Source organism: Chelonoidis abingdonii, chromosome 5, assembly GCF_003597395.2.
Source record: "Chelonoidis abingdonii isolate Lonesome George chromosome 5, CheloAbing_2.0, whole genome shotgun sequence".
NCBI classification, from domain to species: Eukaryota; Metazoa; Chordata; order Testudines; family Testudinidae; genus Chelonoidis; species Chelonoidis abingdonii.
In genome coordinates, this window is record NC_133773.1 from 121,746,390 (window position 1) to 121,768,617 (window position 22,228).

General features: G+C 40.5%; 1 protein-coding gene across 4 annotated transcripts in view; it reads left to right on the top strand.

Annotated features, from left to right (window-relative positions):
• Positions 1-21,795, top strand: part of TBC1D14 (TBC1 domain family member 14) — a 96,662-nt gene extending 74,867 nt beyond the window's left edge. For 2 of the 4 annotated variants that reach the window (XM_075066609.1, XM_075066610.1), the window contains 4 exons: positions 2,289-2,417; positions 5,886-5,995; positions 16,345-16,603; positions 18,654-21,795. In XM_075066609.1, the coding sequence (XP_074922710.1) occupies positions 2,289-2,417; positions 5,886-5,995; positions 16,345-16,603; positions 18,654-18,719 (564 nt within the window). In that variant the 3' untranslated portion in view covers positions 18,720-21,795. The remainder of the gene's footprint in view (positions 1-2,288; positions 2,418-5,885; positions 5,996-16,344; positions 16,604-18,653) is intronic. The other 2 variants (XM_032789786.2, XM_032789787.2) reach the window with 1 other exon arrangement.
• Positions 21,796-22,228: the final 433 nt, after the last annotated feature.

The following is a 22,228-nucleotide window of genomic DNA, read 5'->3' on the forward strand; positions in this document are numbered from 1 at the left end:
ATTGGGGCTGCATAAGCTCCCTCACGCCACGGAACAGTCAGAATGCAGGTTATAAAAGGACTGTATGGCTCCAACTGCTTCATTCAGTTCTTTTTCCGTGGCCAGGTGTGGACATAAGGGCATTCAGTCTGGCTCTGGCTCAGTTATTTTTGGGAGGGTGTGAGTGGAGAAGGTGGTAATACCCCAAACCAGAATTTCCTTTTCCTTTTTTTCCATGTTTTAATATTTTTTTCTGTGACTTTTGGCTGATCTGGTTCCTGAAGAACTGGAGATGGGTATAGTTCATGCTCCTCTGTTTCTGGAGGCCAGTATGTACACTCACTGTTCTAAACATCTGCATCTTCACAACTCAGGCCTACCTAGACTGGCAGCAGAGGGTCCAAGATTTCCTCATGGAGGAGGCCCAGTCCCTGGATCCAGCATCAGATCATTTTTGGCTTCATTGTCAGGCAAATCAGGATAAGAAATCTGTTGGACAGGTCAGAAACCTGAGGTCCCTAAAAGGGATGGAAATGGTTGGTAGGCAGCATAACGCTCAAATACATGGTGCAGTAGTCCATGCCAGCTGGAGTGTAAATTGTAAAGATGGTGGACCCTGCTGGCGCGCTAAAAGTTCCCTAGTGCACATTAACATAGTACTGTCAGAAACTGGACTACATGAATGCACATTTGGGAACTTCTAGCATGTGCCAGCAGGATCCACATAGGCTAGTTAGTGCACAACATGCTGGTAGGCATTAAAATTTACAGCCCAGCTGGTGTGGACAAAGTCAGTGTGTAGACAAGCTCACAGAGTGGATTGGTTTTATATATGTTAGCCATATCACTTCTAGCAACTAGCAGTGAATAGAAATTACACTCCATGCTGCAAAGAAATGAATGAAAGAATCCACAAAGGGAAGAGAGGAAGGGAGGGAAACAGATGTTAAGCTGGCTCTGACTCTCAGGTAACATGCCATATTTGAGATCTTGCAGACAAGGAAGACATAGGAATAGTCAGTGGGAAAGGAGATATATGAAGTGCTTCTCATTGCCCTACTTCATTTGTTGAAGAGGCTGCCCTTTCTGGTACTAAAGGTGGTAGAAACCAGTGGCCTTAAGATGATGACTGTGGCACTAGTAGGAGGCTGAAGTGTAGGTCCTCGTCCTCCAGTCAGGTTTAGGAACCCCAAATGCTGGCGGTGGTCTTGGTGTTCTTCTCTGTCGCCAGTGTTTCATCCATCTTCAGGCAGAAGAGATTCTTCCCTTCAAATGGGAGGTCTTCCACGAGGGGGTGAGGGGGGGGGCGTGTCTGATAAAAGGCCAGACAATTGGAGCCAAAGTTTATAGTTTCAGAAATATCTGGTGCTGTGTTCAGAACTGCAGCAAATGTCCATGCAATAGCAGTTGTCAGCTAAGTGGCCGTGGCAGAGTACTGAGGCACATTAGCTGGGGTGAGCCTTAGTACCTGAAGGTCTTACTGAGGGCTCACTTAAGGCTCACTCTCCCAGATCTACAGTAGTATTGATGGCATGCCTCTACTGTTTCCATCAGAGATCTATAGAGCTGCTACTTGTAGTTCTATTTATGCCTTTATTCAGTACTTCTGTCCCTCAACATAGTGTTTAGCTCTGATATTTCAAGAGAGCCAGTCCTTGTTTAATGTGAACGCCACAACCCAGCTTCCTGCAAATGGGACCATGCACAGGCCACCTCAGAAGGAGAAGTAACTGGTTCTTTGAGAGCCTTGCTTCTGCATATTCACACTTCTGTCATCCTTTCCTTTTCCTGAGGGCTCTTTGGTTTACTGAAAAAAAAACTGAGATGGTTGTAAAAACAACAGGAGTACTTGTGGCACTTTTTAGAGACTAACATTTATTTGAGCATAAGCTAGAGCCCACTTCATCAGATGCATAGAATGGAACATATAGTAAGAAGATATATACACACATACAGAGAACATGAAAAGGTGGAAGTTGCCATACCAACTCTAAGAGGCTAATTAAGATGAGCTATTATCAGCAGGAGAAAAAAAAACTTTTATAGTGATGATCAAGATGACCCATTTCAGACAGTTGCCTCTTAGAGTTGGTACTGCTACTCTGAAACCTGAGATGGTTGTGGCATTGTTAGAACCTCTACTGTGAAAATTTGATGCTCTGAGAGAGGATGCTTGTGTCCCCCCAATAAGCACATCCTTCTTGAAAGGTTTACAAAACTCAGTGGTGCATCACACGAGTATGATTGTGAAGAGGCAACATTCTTGTAGAAATAGGTTACTCACCAGTAACAGTATCTTCTTTCTTTAGGTTCAGGGCATGTCATTCATAGCTGCAGTGTTGATCTTGAATTTGGATACTGCAGATGCCTTCATTGCTTTTTCTAACCTTCTGAATAAACCCTGTCAGATGGCATTTTTTCGAGTGGACCACGGCCTTGTAAGTACACAGGAAACTCTAATTCCTTTATGCTTATATTGAAAATCTGTTCAGGTACAAGACAGAACTTCAGCAAGCATTCATAGTCTGTTTTTCAAAGTTCTAACAAACCTATTTTTAAAGCAACAATTACAAAATAAAAGTTACTGAAAGGGGAAAACTGAATGAAATAGCTGCCCAGTACTGTGTGATGCTCAGAGATTATTATGAGCATGATGATTCTAAGTGCACCAATTTAATGCATGCATTGTAAATGGGAGCCCAGATCAGCTTAACAGCCGTACAAAAATGGATTGGAAGGCACTTTTTATCCCAAACGAATAGGTTGCTAAAAACAAACTGTTAATGCTTTACAATTTGAATCAGGTTCCCCATTTCTCTCTCTCATAGTTTTGCTGTGTCAGCTCGGATTTGAGAGGTAGCTAAGGGGATTAGGCAACCAAATCCTTACTTCCTTAGGCTCTTTGAAATTCCCAGCTGGCATGTATAACGTACTACATGGGGAAAATATCACAATTTCCAAACTTCATTCCAGTTGTAGTAGCTGTTACAAATCTGCTGTAGGTGCCTCATGAGTTTTTTTGAAAATCACTTTGACAAAGAAATGTGATGTTCTGTACGTCTTCCCTGTTTTTCCTTTTTAAACTAAAGTATATGCATAAAAATATGATATTAGTTTCTTAAAAGTTCAAGTGCGTGGGGGGAAAAAAGGAGTGGAAACAGAGTGATCACTGTGGGAGTGACTCAGCATTTCCTCCCTAGCCCTTGTGTAGTAGGAGACTGATACATATGACTGCTCTGTTGCAATTCCTGAAACTCATCAGCAGTAGAAGCCTTTAATGTGGCATGTTGCAACTCAATTCACATTGGCAGCAGCAAGATCAATCTTGTTCTGACTCCAGTTTACTGCACCCAGCAATAGGGAGGGAGCACTGCTGTTGCTCATGTACACAAACACATTACCCATGAGGCTGGCAGCAGAGTGATCCTTGTTAAAACAACATCTTTTTCCAGTAGAAAGTTAGTGCCCTGTTAGCCCACTGGACTGTTGCCCTACAAATCAGTTTTAGCCCCTATTAACTAAATGGAAAGTGTAGTAAACAAATACTTTTAGGAAAGTGGTGGTGGTGAGAGCTTGTGGAAGTAACACAACACTACAGTATTCCCCAATTGCCTGTCCTAGATTAAAATCCTAGGGAAAATCTTGCCACCCTATATAGTGAGATGTAGTAAGGAAAAAGTAACCGACTTGATAGGATGATTGAGGATGAGTTTTATGATGGTTAGTAAGGGGAGCTTGAGATGGGACGTCTTTCCAGATCCAGTGCTGATCCGACGTGCCTGTTCAACCATCTGTGGAACAGATATGATAATCTGGCTCTCTGCTTCTCTAAGGTAAATGAGATTTATTGATCCAAGAGGTAAATTCAATACATCTTGATTGCCAAAATGAGAAATCAACATATGTACTATTCGTGCATTTTCACATTTTCTAAACTATCTGGAAATGTTCCATTTATGGCCACAGAACTATTAGTACTACTAATAATTTAATGAATTTTTTTTGTAGCTTGTTGAGTAATTGCTTTATTGAATTCATGTTATTTCATGAGTCTATAACTACATATTCATTTCAGGGCTTCGCTTTATTCCGCTTATAAATAAAAATTATACATCCATGCACTTGTGCTGGTCACAATATTTGAAACATGACATATATTTAAGAAAATGATAGAATACACAGTTACATACAATCTTGAGTAAAAATACCTACCAATTAATCTGTCAGGATCAAGATAAAATACCCTTCAGCTATCATTTCGGTTCTAGCAAGGCTGTCTGTCTAATCAAAACGAAAAGCGCCGCATTTTTCAGACCATTGTAAGAGTGTTACATAAAATACAGTGTCTGGAATGCTGTGCAATTGAAAGGCTTTAGTATGCGCTGGCATTAACCTCTAAATATTAAGATCGTTTAGAAGCTAGGACTGGACATTGCATTATCTACCTACATTTAGATTTTTTTTTTTTTTTTTAAATTACACTGTAGAGAAATAGAGTTCACAGCCAGCTGCAGGAACTCTGTACTGTTACTAATGCATAACTGGACGTTTTTTCCTCCAGTTACACAATTCCCTGCGCTCTAGTTCTGATTTTCATGTTCACTGTACAGCTTTTTCTCAATGACATATTGAATGCAGGGATTTTGCAGAATTATTGTATAATTATTTCTGTGCCATGTAATTGCTCTTTGGTTGCTCTAAGTTCTTCTTGTGCTCCGTGGCTCAGTTTTCCAGCTGTTTGCTTAACGCTCCAGTCAGCTGAAACAGAAAAGCTCCAGAATGTACATGGAAAAGAAGAAAAATATTAAAAAGCAAGAAAATGGGTCTGTCAAATGGTTAAAGGGGACTTAAAAAAAAATGCACTCACTTCCATTCTTCCTTCCATCCACTTCACTTTCCCTTGTGTTGTGGTGGGACCAAGAGTCCTGCTCGTACAACGGTTGTATTTGTGTTGGGAGAATATCAGTCTGTTCCTCCCATTTTAGGGAGGAAATGTTGTAAATACATATTGTAACCAAAAATGTATTAATGGAGGGAGAGGGGGAGGAGAGGGGAAGAACCTTGCTGAGCCAGTAGGATTGAGAGAAGGCATGATGGGGGAGGAGCAAGAAAAAAGCAAATCTTTTGTTTAACTCATTAACAGTTTGCCTCTCCACTTGTGTGACAAATCATATTGTGTTTTGTATTTTATTTGGCTATTTAATCATAAATTTCACAATCAATTTCTGTCCTATTAAAGGTCTGGTAAGGCATTGGACTGGGAGTCAAACCTGGTTCTGTTTCCATCTTTGTTACTGATTTGCAAAGTGACCTTCAGCCTTCTGTTTCCCCTCCTGTAAAATGCATGTGATGCTTACCCTCCTTTGTAAATCTCTTGGAATACTATGATTGAAAATTGTGTGTAAGAGTATAACCTGTCATTATTAATTCTCTAATAACGGTTAATAAAGTTCTTAGCTTCCAACCTCACTTCATTGGCTGTAAACTCTTCAGATTGGAATTCATTCAGTCTAAGATGATTACTGCATAAACAGAAAGCACCCTTAAGTTGTCGTCGTCGTCGTCATGATTTTCCATTACATTTAAGTGCAATAGCCAGTAAATTGCTTATTTCACCTGCTGGTGTTTTTCTTTCCAAAAGGAAAGTGGCCTAGATCCAAAACAATCATTTCTTCTATTGAACAGCTTTAGGAGGCTATACAGAATGGAACTCAAACATACATGCACATGCCAGCACTTAAGTCCGTTGTGTAAACATTTGTCTACATACTTTACAGTGTATAATTCATATTACTGGGGTTTTGTGCCTGTTTCAAGAAGCGGTCCTGAAATTAAAATCCTTAAAACTTCAGTAGAGAAAAAAAAAGTTAACTAATATCTAATGATTTCTCTTTTATTTTTCCCAGATGTTGACCTATTTTGCAGCATTTGAGGTATTCTTTGAGGAAAATCTGCCAAAGTTATTTGCTCACTTCAAAAAAAATAACTTGACTCCTGACATCTATCTTATTGATTGGTAAGACAGTCAGAGTACTGTATAAATGTGTACATATTAGTTTTTAGCGTCGTATACACATTTATATAATAGATGATAAAGAGCTTACAAAATTTGTAGGGGTTCAGTCAGCATTTCTGTTTAAGTACTTTCTTTCAGCAAAGAACTTTGTTTCAAAACTGTCTACTGTTAAAATGTAGTTTTTGTTAAAATTGAAACAAACTCCTATCCATGCTACAAGTAGAAATGTATTTCTATAAACAGTTTGTGATATTCATCTAACCTTTTTATAATACTCATGGCTGAGTTGTGTCCATGCGTCGGCTTATTTCACAAATCAGCTGTGTGTCAACAGAGTTTGCACCTCCCTATCTACCACACATTTGAATCTGCATTCTGGGGAAAAACTGGTAGCTATCCCATACTGCATGAGTAGGTGATAAAGTGCCTGGGAGACCTTCATATAGAACAGCACATGGGGACCTGCAGCATGAGATTTTCTGCACAGAGCTGGAAGAAAGGAGAACCAGAAAAACAGGTTGCACAGGCATGGCTATACAGTTTTTGGCCACACAACAATATATCAGTGATTATGGGAAGACAAATGTGTTGTCTTAGGCCTCCGTCTAGTTGGATGAATTATGGTTAGTTTTCAGAGTTATTAACACAGTATTAACTGTGGTGTGTGTTGACACAGATCATGTTTATAGCCAACTGTGCCACTAGTTGGTACAGACCAGTTAGTTGAAGTGTAGACAGAAACATAATGTTTTGGTTTGGAGAGAACAAAAGAGTATCTGTTAGTTTCTGGCAGTTGGAAGTGTTTTGAAATGTGAAATTGCCTTCAGTTAGTCCTTAATCTGACTTAGTGCCTTTTGGCTAGAAATGGAACCACAAATCGGAACCCTTTCAAATTTCAGGGTGAAGAGAATAGTTGGATATGAGGCTGCTACTGGTGTTTTGATAGTATGTTGGCTTCAGAACTCCAAGGGGACTGTTTGCAAGTTGAGGTTTGGATACAGCTGAAATTTCATTAACGGCTGATCAAGCAAGATTTCAACCATTCGTCCTGATAGCAATCTCAGAATCAGAATACAATATTTTAATGTTAAATTGGTTCAGGTTAAAAGTGGTTAATCAGCGTGTGCTATCACAACTTCTCACATTGAATGTATCCTCTACATAAGCTCCTTCAATGTAAGGGGAGGCATCTTATTGTAAAGGAGTTTCTCCTTCTTAAACTACCTATGCAGCCCCAGAGTTTTGGGGTTTGGCATACCAGCCACAGTAAATCCATACATGCATCAATGCAGGAGACTTCCTCAGATTATAAGTACTGCTAAGTAACCTAGATAGGGTTGTATTGTCCATTTTTTGTGCTGTGACTAAGTTGGATAAATTCACTATCTGAGACTGGAAAACCGCATTAGCATTCAAATGTGGTCAGATTACATCCAGAAATCTCTGCCAATGGTTAAACCTGTTTTACATTTCAGCCTTAACCATACATTCTTTTCAGTTGGCTTGTTGTGCACAGTTAATGTTTTTTTAATATTATACTTCGGTTGGAAAATGCCTTAGCGTTTAGTAGTTCAGACTGTCTAAAATGGGAATTGAATTTGGGTGCCTCCGTTTTGGTGTAGTCAACTGGAGACCCCTAGAAGGGATCTGATTTTCAGAAAGTGTTGAGTTCCTGTCCTCTGAAAATCAGACACTTTGAGGTGTTTAATTTTAAATACCCCAAAACTGAAGCACCTAAAATAAAAATAATACCTCTTATATAGCGTTTTTGATCAGTAGATCTCATAACACTTCAGGCTTGTATGTATATATTCTAACCACATCCCTGTGTGGTAGGGAAGTATTATTCCCATTTTACAGATCATCAATCACTTTTGAAAACCTTGAACACAAAACTGCACAAATAGCATGAATATAATATAGAGTCTGTATTGAAACCTAGGTTGGATATGTTAATGATCTTCAAGAGCTATTTATCTGTTAATGCACCAACATTGTGCTTATACAGTATTCATGGAACAAATCCTAAAGTCAATCCCTGTCTCAAGGTGCTTGCAGTCTGAGACCGATACATAGCACAAGACATAACAGGAGATCCAAAGGAGAGTGCAAATTTGAGGTATTCTAGTTTTGCCCACTTGAATGTAAAATTGGAATGGAAAAGCTGTGGTGTAGTTTTCTAGGGGGGAGGGGGACGAACTTTTGAGAGGGATTGCATGGAAGGATGAAGACGTTGAGTTGGGGCTGGGATGCTGTTTCATGCACAGGGATGGCATGAAAGTGGAAGTAGGAGGGGACAAAGGGGGGACAGTGAAGCTGGCATAACTAGTATGAGGAGGGGGAGACAGCTGGAGGTGTACAAAGCCTTGGAAGCAAACTTGAAAAGCTTTGGCAAGGCAAGGAGGAAGTGGGGAAGTCAATGGAGAGGAGTCAAAGATGTCAGATAGAGCAGTGGTTCTCAGCCAGGGATCCATGGCCCCTTGTGGGGGCCGTGAGCAGGTTTTGGGAGGGCTGCTAAACAGGACCAGCATTAGACTCACCGGGACCCAGAGTAGAAAGTTGAAGCCCCACTGCGTGGGGCTGAAGCCCAAGGCCCCAAGTCCCACTACCCAGGGCTGAAGCTAAAGCCTGAACAATGTAGCTTCGTGGGGGGCCCTGGGGCATGGGGCCCCGGGCAGTTGCCCTGTTTGCTACCCCCTGACGTCAGTCCTGGCTTTTATTGTGGCACAGGTGGGCCATAGAGTTTTTATAGCTGGCAGGGGGAGAGGGGCTCACAAAGAAAAAGGTTGAGAACCCCTGGGATAGAGCAAGGACATTCATTTAGCAAATCCATTTTGGACACACAAGGTTATTATTTGGGTGTCAGGGCAGCTAGAGGGGAAGAAGTTATAGTATTCAAGGCACAAGAGTTTATCTTCCAGTAAGTTTCAGAATTGATCTTTAGGGACTCCTGGAGTAAGTATCTTAGTCTATCTCAACTGCTGGGTTAAGTCATGTGGAGGGAAGTGGACTTTAAAATATCCAGGATCCACACTATAAAGCAGGGGTTCTCAGACTGCTTTATAGTTGGGACCCCTCAAGGGGTTGTGAGTTTATTACATGGGGGGTTATGAGCTGTCAGCTTCCACCCCAAACCCCACTTTGCATCCAACATTTATAATGGTGTTAAATGTATAAAAAAGTCTTTTTAATGTATAAAAGGGGTTGCACTCAGAGGCTTGCTATGTGAAAGCGGTCACCAATACAAAAGTCTGAGAACCTCTGCTATGAAGTGTTTTATAAATCTTAGCTAACACCTAGTATTTCACTTGAAAAAGAATTGGAAGCCAGTGCATTCTCCAAAGAACAAGTGTGATATGCTTCTTGTGAGAAACATAGTAAAGCAAGAAGACAGCCATATTTTTGTATTAGCTGAAGTTTCCAGATAGCCTAAAGGTTAACTCCCAAGCAGAGCACACATGACTTTGGTAACTGTTGATCCAAACTGGATCATAGTATATGTGCAAGAGGTAATGTGACACAAAAGAAAACTGGAAAGGTCTGCACCTAACAGAAGTAACCCCAAGTGGGAGAGAGCACCTTCTACTGATATATGGGCAACTAAAAACAGATGAGGATTCACAAGGTCTTGTATCCACGTGCCAAGATGGCCCCTTTAGTAGAGGGAATAAAGAGGAAAATTTTACAACAGTAAAATCAAGTTAATCTCATTCCTCCATATTTAATTTTTCCCCAGTAATGTCCAAGGGACTAGAAGAGGCATTAAAGTTTGCAGCTGTTTTAGCTCCCCCTACTGTCAACTAGTTATACTTGTCAGTTTCAGTAGACAGAAAATCAAAAATTGAAATGACTTGAATTTCAAAAAATATTTTTTCCCAAATTTTTTTTAAAAAGCTGCTCTCCAAAAGCTCCACGGATTTATACATATATATATATATATATACACACACACTAAATTTTATGACAAGCCCAGCATATAATTACCAATTTACAAGTTATCTATCAAACAAAATAACATCCCTTCATCAAAGGAAAAGAAGTGAAATTTACAGTGTGTCCAAGAGGTAGAGAAGCTTAGGCTATGTTGGATCATATTGGGGGAGGGAGTGCTAGAGGAAGACTTCTCCTGGAAAATGTTCAGTTATCAGTAACCATCCCATTTTAAACCAGTGGCTGTTATCTCGGACTTCTCCACTGATCACGGTTGCTGTATGATGACATTGGTGGAGAGGGAATCTCTCAGGCAGCTAAATTTCAAACCATTTCATAGAATATTAAGGTTGGAAGAGACCTCAGGAAGTCATCTAGTCCAATCCCCTGCTCAAAGCAGGACCAACATGAACTAAATCATCCCTGCCAAGGCTTTGTCAAGCTAGGCCTTAGAAACGTCCAAGGACGGAGATTCCATCACCTCCCTAGTTAACCCTTTCCAGTGTTTCACCACTCTCCTAGTGAAAGTGTTTCCTAATATCCAACCTAGACCTCCCCCACTGCAACTTGAGACCATTAGTCCTTGTTCTGTCATCTGCCACCACTGAGAACAGCCTAGCTTCATCCTCTTTGAAACCTCCCTTCAGGTAGTTGAAGGCTGCTATCAAATACCCCCTCACTCTTCTCTTGTGCAGACTAAATAACCCCATTCCCTCAGTCTCTCATGTGCCCCAGCCGCCTAATCATTTTCACTGCCCTCTGCTGGACTCTCTCCAATTTGTCCACATCCCTTCTGTAGTGGGGAGACCAAAACTGTATACGGTACTCCAGGTGTGGCCTCCCCAGTGCTGAATAGAGGCAAATAATCACTTCCCTCAATCTGCTGGCAGTGTTCCTACTAATACAGCCCCATAGGCTGTTGGCCTTCTTGGCAATGAGGGCACACTGCTGACTCATATCCAGCTTCTCGTCCATGGTAATCCACAGGTCCTTTTCTGCAGAACTGCTGCTCAGCCAGTTGGTCTCCAGCCTGTAGCAGTGATGGGATTCTTCCTAAGTGCAGAGCCCTGCACTTGTCCTTGTTGAATCTCATCAGATTTGTTTTGGCCCAATCCTCCAATTTGTCTAGGCTACTCTGGACCCTATGCCTACCTTCCAGCATATCTACCTCTCCCCCCTCCCCCAGCTTAGTATCATCTGTGAACTTATTGAGGGTGCAGTTCTTTATTAATGATCTGGATGATGGGATGATGTTGAACAAAACCATCCCCAGGACCGACCCCTGGGGCACTCCGCTTGATAACCAGGTGCCAACTAGACACTGAGCTGTTGATCACTACCCGTTGAGCCTGACAATCTAGCCAGCTTTCTATCCACCTTATAGTCCATTCATCCAATCCATACTATTTTAACTTAGTGGCGAGAATACTGTGGGAGACCATATCAAAAGCTTAGCTAAAGTCAAGATTATATGACATCCACCGCTTTCCCCATATCCACAGAGCCAGTTATCTCATCATAGAAGGCAATCAGGTTGGTCAGACATGACTTGCCCTTGGTGAATCCATGTTGACTGTTCCTGATCACCTCCCTCTCCTCCACATGCCCCAAAATGGATTCCTTGAGGAATCCTCTGTGGCCTACTGCACATCTGGAGCATTGCCCATTATTCTACACCCAAGATACCGTTCTTGTGGTCACCGCAGAGGCCATAATTCTGGTTGAAACATCTGTGACATCCAGTGTGAACTGCAGTGATGGCTTAGCCACTAAACAGCCTTCGCTGACAAATGCATGAACGTCCTGCCTGGAGGTTTCTGGCAGCTGGTCCACAGACTTAGACATAGCTGTCCATTTTACAAAGTTGTACTTAAACAATGCCTGCCAGTGTGCAATCTGCATTTGTAGGAAGGAGGAACTGTGTAAATTTTCCTGGCAGCCTATCTTTTTGGAGTTCTTCTGCGATGGATTATCAACCCCGTATGGGAGTCGTGGGAACCCCTGCACCTCTTTAACCACCCGGCTGGGCTGGCCCTGCCCACACTGCTTTGCTGGTTATTCAGCCTCACTAGGCTCTGTTAGCACCCAACATGACAGCAGGTTTTGGCCACACACCAAACTGAGTTACCTGAGTTCTGTACCTAAACCACTGAAAGACAGGCAGGCATCAACACCCAATTTCCCAGGTACTCCACCTGGCACCCTTGCTGGAGTATAAACCCAAAATTATACCATCTTGCACTGCACAGGGTAAGCTCATTACCTCTGTACAAGGTAAGCTCATTAATAAAGTTCACCTTCCCCTCAATGTGGGAAGGATATGCAACAAGTCTCTGTTACCTAAGCTGAGATTTTTTTCCCCAGACACTTCCCTCAAAGGCACACTGGTTTAGATAAAGCAAAAACAAGTTTATTAACTACAAAAGATAGATTTTAAGTGATAGCAAACAGAACAAAGCAGATTACCTAGCAAATAAAACACAAAACTAGGTCTAACTGTCAAACATACTACATGGGATATGAATTAGCAATTTCTCACTCTGGCTGATAATAGAAGCAGTCCACCAGGTTTACATACACAGGCTAGAAATCCTTTTAGCCTGGGACCAGCACTTCCCCCAGTTCAGTCTTTGTTCCTTAAGTGTTTCCAGGAGTGTCCTTGTGTGGGGAGTGAGGCCTCTAGATGACGTAACACCCCACCTTGTATAGCTTTACCATATGGCGGGAACCCTTTGTTCCAAACTCAGTTCCCATTCCCGCCTGTGGAAAAATACAGATGCCAAAGTGGAGTTCAGTAGTCACATGCCCTTACTGAGTCATAGCAGCCATTACTTACAGGCTGGCTGAAACATTTTACAGAAAGGTTCAGCTCTTCCACAGTCCATTGTCTTTGCTGATAGGCCATCAACACTGATTAGCATCTTCATTGTTGTACCTGAAAGGCTAGTTGTGGGTGTTCCCAGAGTAAGCACATTTGAAATACAAATATAGTCAATATTCATAACTTCAGATATAAAAATGATGCATGCACAAGTAAGATAATATTCGGCAAATCATAATTTTTCCAATACACCTCTGTCAAGGTTTTTTCCCCACTTTGAACTTTAGAGTACAAAAAAGTGGGGACCTGCATGAACACTTCTAAGCTTAATTACTAGCTTAGGTCTGGTACGCTACCACCCGCCAGAATTTAGTGTCTGGCACACTTTTTCTGTTCCCCCAAAACCTTCCCTGGGGAACCCAGACGCAAACCCCTTAGGTCTTAAAACAAAGAGAAATTAACCATCCCCCTCCTTTTCCCCCCAGACTTTCCCCTCCCTGGGTTGCCTTGAGAGGCTTCACACAGATCCAGACTCCTTGGATCTTAAAACAAAGAGGAATTAACCATTCCCCCCTCCTTTCCCCCCACCAATCCCTGGTGAGTTCAGACCCAATCCCTTGGATCTTAAAACAAGGAAAAATCAATCAGATTCTTAAAAAGAAAGCTTTTAATTTTTACCTTTTCGTTCTTTAATTATCTCTGTAAAATCAGGATGGAAAATGCTTTACAGGGTATTTAGATTCATATAGACCAGAGGGACCCCCCACCCCTAGCCTTAGATTCAAAGTTACAGCAAACAGAGGTAAAAATGCTTCCAGCAAAAAGAAACCTTTACAAGTTGAGAAAACACACATAAGACTAATCCGCCTTGCCTGGCTATTACTTACAATTTTGAAACATGAAAGACTGTTTCAGAAAGATTGGGAGAGCCTGGAATGATGTCCCGTCCCTTTCAGTCCCAAGAGCAAACAACAAACAAAACAAAAAGCACAAACAAAGACTTCCCTCCACCAAGATTTGAAAGTATCTTGTCCCCCTATTGGTCCTCTGGTCAGGTGTCAGCCAGGGTTACTGAACTTCTTAACCCTTACAGGTAAAAGAGACATTAACCCTTAACCATCTGTTTATGACAACCTCACATAACCCATTTTGTACAAATTTAATCCATAAGTCTGTCATAATCATACCCCCACACCTTCTTCTTAAGAGTGGACTTAAACCTGCCCTGCCACGTCCTGTTGTTCACTGTGGTTATAGGTACGGAGTTTGGGCCCAGATGGAAGTAAAAGCCCTCAAAATCTTGCACCAGGATGAAATAGTGTTTCTCTGTATGCTTTACAGTATATGGTACCAAACATGACATGCTCCAGAGGACCTTTTTCAGGCTCTAGAAGTGCATCATTGAGAGGCATGGCTGCTGTCCCAGGAGCAGACAGCTGCAGGATATCCACTAACTTATGGATATTCTCCTGCAAGAACTCTGCCTGAATGCCCAGTGAAGCAGCCATGTGCCGCAAAATGTCGTTATAGCCCTTGAAATCTTTCAGGATTGGAGAAGAGGAAGAAGTAGGCACTGCTTTATTGTCTGGTATGAGGAAGAGGTGGTTAACTTTGCCAAGTCTGCTCCCATTCCTGGACTAGCGGAGCTGGAAGAGGCAGCTCCATGGGCTCTGCACAGGAAAGGCTCACTGGTCCACAGTTCCCATCACCAGTCTGCCCAGCAATCTCACCTTAGAGCGAGCTGAGGAGTGCAACCTTTGTGACTGAGCAGCATCTCATGGATTCTGTGGAGGTTACTGGTAAGGGTAGGCTGTGGGTGGCCAATAGGTGTCCCAGCCTGACTGCAAGATGAGTGCTGGTGCCCGTAGGGACTATTTACAGAGTACTGATGTGGAGCGGACGATGGATAGCAGGAGGAGGAAGACCCTGACCTTGATGTTGAGGAGCCTCAGGTTTCTGGGATAAAGGTGAGGCCAGTCCTGAGGGAGTGAGTGATCAGTCTGACTCATCTGTCGTCCAGAACAAGACAGGGACTGGTGCCGATGATGGAAGTGGTAATCAAGTAGAAGGTTCTCTCTTAGGCTATTGTTTCTGTAGCCTTTCTCTGGCACATTCATCTACTCATGCAGTTTGAACTACCCAATCTTTTCCCTGTGATTGACACATTTGCCTCTCCCTTCATCCATTCCCCACTGGTTATCTTGCCATCTCTTTAAATTCAGGGTGGCCTGAACTGACCTTTCTTCCAAAATTCTCCCCACTCCCATTTTCTGTGACTATTCTCCTGGTCAGTCAGGCCTGGACTTGGAGAGGTATGTGTGTGGGGGGGTAATCTTCAATTCCTCTTTCTCCCTTCGGCACGCATCCTGGCTGTGTCCAAATCTTGGCCGCTTCTTCTTAAACAATGTTAGTAAGCTTCAATCTTAGCTTTAGCAGTGTGGCCACAGCTAAAGCTGTTGTTGAAACCTTCATCTCCCATCACGATTACTAGAACTGTTTCCTCTCTGGCCACCTCAACATTTTGCCCCCTCCGGGCCCTATTCAGAATACAGTCTCTAAACTAATCTTCCTGTTTGTTTGTTTTTGTTTTTGTTTTGTTTTGTTAAATCCTACTGGCTGCTTCCCCTTCTCTGTTGCATTAAATTCAAGCTTCCTGTGATCATCCTCAATATTAAACACTGTTCCCCTACCTTCTTATCTCATTACCAGAACTTTTCCACCCTTGTGTTCCACCAGCTATGTCAGTCATGTTGCTCAATTTGTCTGTTTCTTCTGCAACCACTGCCACACCTTCATCATCTTCCTCCGAGCTGGATATCAAAATTCCACTATTCTCTCCTTATACACATCCTACCTGAAGACCTACTTCTTCCATGGCAGCTGAAACAAACAAAATAAGCCACCTATTTCACTTATATATCCTGAGAGAACTACTCTTCATAAAGGGGAGAGGGATAGCTCAGTGGTTTGAGCATTGGCCTGCTATACCCAGGGTTGTGAGCTCAGTCCCTGAGAGGGCCACCGGGGAATCTGGGGCAAAATCATTACATGGTCCTGCTAGTGAAGGCAGGGGACTGGACTTGATGACCTTTCAGGGTCCCTTCCAGTTCTAGGAGATAGGTATATCTCCATATATTTTTTTATTATTATGGAGGGGAGCAGGGTCAAATGTTGGGAGAGGCATGGCATAAGATCCCTGGAAATTAGCATGGGAAAAGACAAAAGGAGTTTTGGCAGGAGAGTGCAGTGGAGAAACTTAATTTATAAGACATGCCTAATGTCACTCAAGCTATTCTGTATATTACATCCCTTTTCCCCCTCATTCTTTCTCTTGATGGATTTTATGCCCATTAGGGAAAGGAACTGGGTTTTCCTATAGGTATGTAAGTCACCTAGCACATTTTGAATAGCTTTGCAATCTAAATTATATTTTCTGTGAACCAGTGTGTATATTTATACCAAATATAAATCAACTTTCCAGTATCTGATCACTAACAAACTTACTCAGCTGTTATTTAAGACTTGTGTGCTTCGCTGCTGCTGCTGCTTAAATTTTTTTTCTTACACCCTAACCCTAGAGATTTTCCTCTGTTTTCAGGATATTCACATTGTACAGCAAGTCTTTGCCACTAGACCTTGCATGTCGTGTGTGGGATGTGTTCTGCCGGGATGGAGAGGAGTTCCTATTCCGTACAGCCTTGGGAATATTAAGACTTTTTGAAGATATTTTGACCAAAATGGACTTTATTCACATAGCCCAGTTCCTAACAAAGTTACCAGAGGACTTGCCTTCAGAAGAATTCTTCACATCTATTGCTGCGATTCAGATGCAAAGTAGAAACAAAAAGTGGGCTCAGGTAAAGAGAACTTACTTGTCTCCTTTGTATAACAAATGAAGGAGCATCTGGCAACTCATGACAAAATGCATAACAGTGCAGCGGAGTATATTTTATGGTTTGGTAGGCTTGTAGATCACTTTATAATGCTGGCAGGTGAACGTTCAGTGAAAAAGCTGGTTGTCCTGAATGTCTCCCCTCTGGAAATCAGGAGCTGGATCAATATACATTACGAGAAAATTGTGGTGGATCCAAGCTTGAATTGTGGCAGTGCACAGCATTTTTCTCCTATTATTAATTGCAAAGGAGGCTAAAAATCCCTCAGACATAGTTCAGTATTAAACTTCATATTTTTTTTTTTAAAAAAATTTGTTTTGTCGGAAAGATGAGATAACGGAATCCTGTATGAATTTTCTCCATTCCATCAGCACACTGTTGCCAAATTGTTGTAATTAACAGGAATCCTAAAAATCCAGTTGCCCCAGAAAACCTGGAATTTGCATTTTTTACAGAGAATCTTTAGTTTTTACATTTTGTGAAAAAATAAAAACATATTTACTATTCACTAAATTTTAGTGGAAGTACCAATGTCACTTATGCAATGCATGCAACCTCCCCCTCTTGTGGTTGATTTTTGAATGCGCTTTAAACTAAGCATACTTGAATAAACTTCTTCGGCATATAGAGGTTATTCAACAGCATATAAGGGTTTGTGTTTTAACGCACCTTAAATTCCACGTCAGCCTCTAGATGTGAGTAATCAAATTATGAAAAGATGCTGAATACTTTTGTCACTCTTAAACACCATGTCATTGAGATTGGCAAGGACAAATTTCACACTGATGGTAATAGGCCATTCTGTACTGTATGCAGCAGGGCTATAGATTACATTCAAAGGCAGACAATTGTAGAACATATGGAAAGCGCTAAACATAAACTGAATGAAAAGAAATGAAAACAAGGCTAAAACAGCAGGGCTGTCGACAACAGTAAAGAAACAAGACACTGTGACTGAATTATTCTATTAATTTTATTTTATCATAATGGTTGGCACTGATAGGCTTCAAACGTGCTTAAAATTGTAATATATCAATAAAACCTGTTCAACTGATATCTGTATATATGGTGGGTAGGGAAACTAAAGTTCAGCACTTCATTTTAATTGCGGAAACACACATTTGTATGTATGTTTTTTATCAGATAATTTTGTTGTTTTTATCACTGAAAACTGGGATCCCCAGTCATAACCTCAGCCAAATAGTGGTCAAGTATGGCAAGGCAAATTTGGCTTTCTGCTCATACTTCTGCAGAGAAAGAAACTGCTTACCGGTAGCTGCATTTCTTTGTGTGCTAAAGCGCGAAAATGTAGAGACCAACTTAGCTGAGCCCTAGGGTAGACCACAAACAGTTGTGTCCTGCAGCAAATGTTTGTTTCGAGCGTCCAGGCTACAAGGTATAAATGTATTCACTTCAGTGCCTTGACTTAAACAAGCAAATCAGTGCAGTGCCATTTGAGATCTTCCTTTGAAACCCAGTAACTCAGTCCTTTTCTTGGATAGTTACTGCTACCACTGTCATCATCTAATATAACATTTATTCACTACAGTCTCAGGCAGTTAAGATTCATTTGGTATTATGTTTTTTCTCAGTCAATTTCTGGTGGCAGAAAGAGATCTTCTACTATAAGTGTGGCAGAATAGATACATCATGAAGCCTAGAGGTTGGGTTATGGTTTTGGTTTTTTCTCTTCGCCTTAGATTTTGTACCTTGTCAAATGGGATGGAAAAGTGACACAGTGCCCACATGGCAGAATGCCCCAAAGTCTTTTCATGTTAGCTGTGTTTCCGACCTCCCATTTAGTGCAGAGGTTCTTTCAAAGTCTGAAACTTTTTTGAAAATAATTTCTTTTGCTCTGAGGTAACTGAATGGGAAAATTATGCAATAGCTTGTTGGTGCACTGTAACCAAATGTGTTAAAGTATATTTTTAACTTAATTGTGTTTTTTGTTTTTTGTTTTTTTTCCTTCCTCTCAACTCCTTTTTTTTTTTTTTTTTTTTTTTGAAATGTCTAGGTACTGGTTGCACTGCAGAAAGACAACCGGGAAGTGGAAAGAGGAAGCCCTTCACTCAAACACTGAAACTATAGTTGCCTCAAATTGACGTTCAAGAGAAAAGAATCTGAAGTGGCAAATGTATGTCAAGATGAGCTCAATACCTAGAGCTGCAAATAAGTATGTTGTTTTGAGTTTTGTTTAGCACTGGAATTGGCCTTAAAGAAGAAAATGGAAAAGAAAAACTTTAAGTAACAAAACCAAGGCTTAGCCTTAAGAAGCTTACTGGAATGAGTGCTGTGGACAGCATTCTGCACTTTTAATGAAGGCAATGAAACCAGGCAATTTTAAGCTTGCCTTTTTTAATTTCAGTGTAAGTATTTTTAAATACTGGTAATTGGTAACAGTATGAGTTGCTTTGAAAGCTACTCCCCAGTTTTATTCTTAAACCAGAATATACATGCATAAGAGTAGGTGGATTTGGAGAACCTGTTCAGTACCTGGTGCTGGAGTTTATAGTAAAGTGAGGTAAGGATCACTTTCTTAGAAATGTCTGCTATTTTTAAAAGCTATAGGCCTCATTTACCAAAGAGACTATGAAAGTAAAGTAGAACTACATTCCAGTCCATTAACTGAAAACAAAGACCAAACAAAAACACCCTGGTAAGTAGGAAATACACTTTAAAAACTAGGGAGGGAGGAGTCAGACTAGCAGTACAGCAAGAGTCCATTTTCAACTTGCATTGCAACAGTGTTTCCCAATATGGATGCACTGGGAAAGTGCCACATTAATCCCACTGTATGCTAAGTTCTCCAAGGGATGATCTGTAGCATTACTGTAGCATTATTTCCCATTGGCTCACTCCCATGCCCCTATTGAACAGAAGTAAGATGCTAGTAAATGGTAATTAGCAAGTGAGGTTTGCTGGGGAAAGTGTCAAGAAATGGTAATTTGCTAAAGGGATGAGTAAAATTTATCGATTGATCTAGTTCATTTTGAGGATAATGGTGTTTTTAAGACCAGCCTGTACCACACGGTACTACACTTGAGCAAGTTACGCAGATGGCAAACTGCAATTGCGTATTATCGTTATACAGCTAAAATTTTCTCTGCCTTCGTCAACTTAATGTTTGATTGTAAATCATAAGTGTCCATGATTTACATTGTACACTATACAAAAAACTGCATGGGATAAATTGCTTTATAAATAATATGAATTTCAACACAGAAAAGGGAAAATAACTGAAGCAATATGCATTTGATAGCTGTAAATGGGAATTTCTGAATCCTCTCTAGCTTTGGGTCTTATGTTCACAATCACCCTTCAGTCTGTATGCTGGCTGCTCTAATGTTGTCTGAAACCCAAGTATAGATGAGAGAGAACCTGAACTAACACAACTGGAATAAAAGTGAAAGTATACTTGCACACACTATTGAATTCCAGGTACATACAGCATATAATGTAAAATGTCTATAGGATACATGCAAAATACTGTCCATTAGTGAAGTAGTATATTTTCCTTAAGTGGCATTTTGACCGTAATATTTAAAAAGACTCAGATGCAACAATGATTTTTCCAAATAAGTGCTTCAGAATTCTGTCACTTCAGAGAGAATGTAATGCAAATGCAGCTTGTTAGCCTGTTACCTCTTTGGCCTTTCTTCCCCTTCTGCACTTTGTCCACCTACCATAATTAGCTACTTAGCTTATTTCTGGTGCTGGCTATTAATTTCTTCACTAGAATTTTTACTGTGCTGCCAGTTACTGAAGATAAATGTCCAGGCGTCAGAATAGCATTTCCATTCTCTCATCAGAAATATCTTAGCATTAGTTCATGCCTGGTATTGACACTGTAGATGCTATGAAGTGCTATAGAAAGTTGGTACCTTTTGATCTACATTATCTTTTTAATATCACAGATATGCCTTTTTTGTGAAGGCGTATAGAGGCCTAACATCCAGAACATTTGCAGTATACATTTACGTACTATACATTACGTATTTATGTAGACCAACCTTTTCCTCAGTATACATCCAGTTAGATGGTACTGTAGCTGGCTTTGAAACTGTAACTTAAGTCTTCATTACAACTTAATTTGTAGGTTCTTTTAAACAAAGTGTGTCAGAACACGGTTCACCTACCTTACTGGAATGCAATGTTTGCCACTGGATATTTAGCAGCCATCCCCAGTCTCATTTTGCTCTCCACCTAATTGGATGTTTAATGTTAACACTGAAAATGGACTTGGTTGTGGAAAAAGGCCTGCTGCAGCAGTTGTGCACTGTTTGTTACTTGCAAATGTAATTATTTTGTTCTGTGACTTTTTTTTTTTTTGTTCTTAGAAGATGTATATATTTTCTAATTGATTTGTGTACATAAAGGTGTGTTCTTTAAGTAATGAAGAAAAGCAATGCAATAAGGAGCTTTGCACAGTTCGTTTTAAAATAACCTGTATTTGGGAAAACTTTTCACCTGCCTAAAGATGCAGTTTAAACTTTTCAGTATACTTGATTTGAAAATATGCTTGAATTTTGATAATGCTGTTGAGACGTGTAATAATGGAATAGGATTATTTGCCACTATAGCTTTTTAATTTTCTGACACCATACCAAATATCTTAATTAGCTATTAAGGAAGGTTTTCATAATTAAATTCAGGGATTGCATACCAGATTTTTCCATCTTGATTTTATTGTTCAGGGGTACGTGTAACATGATGCATTGAGATTTCCCTATTCTCCATCAAAACAGCTGTTCTTTTCCCCCCAATGGGGTTAAAAAATGAAAATGCTGCAATAATTTAGAAGTCTGCAACTTTCACTTTACATGCAGCAAATAAGAGAAACTAGGAAGACTGCAACCTGGTTTGGAATTTTGTGCAACCTGCACTTTACAGCAAAACAAAATATTTTGCATCTTCAATCAGTAATAGTCAAAATATATCATTTAGTAAAGAATTTCATTTTGAAAGGTACTTTATAATGACTTCTATTTTTGAATGTTTTAAATACTAGAACGATATGTAAAGAACCGTTGAGACACTGTCTGTATATCATGTTTGTTTTTATGTACAATTATCAATTTTTGTTTAGGTAAGTGTATCAAACTGGAACTTTTTTGAACTGTAAATATGGTTTTATTAAATAAAGTCATGTAAAGTTACCTAGATGACATGGTGTCAATTACAGTGTAATCCAGGCCGAAGTTCCTGAGTTTATATACCAATACCCAACGTGTTGATAAGGAATCGACTCCTCTTCCTGACTCCGTTCACTGAATGAAACAGAAACCCCAACTTTGCATATGCTACAATTTCATAGTGTATTTTTTTTTTAAAGTTGTTTGTTTTCCCTTCCTTGTTCTGACTGCTATAATCCCAGTCTGCTTGAAAATATTTGGAATTGCTTCCTTTTTTTCAGCTAGCACATAAGGTTTACAAAGAGAGGGATTTTCAGATTTAATAGTTCCTGTATGGTGCCATACTGTACTTTCCTATAGGGAACAAAGTCATCCATGGATCTCCTGAGTCTCATGTAACAGTCAGGGGTCAGCACCACTATGTAGCATGATGGACACTTGACAAAATTACTGGACG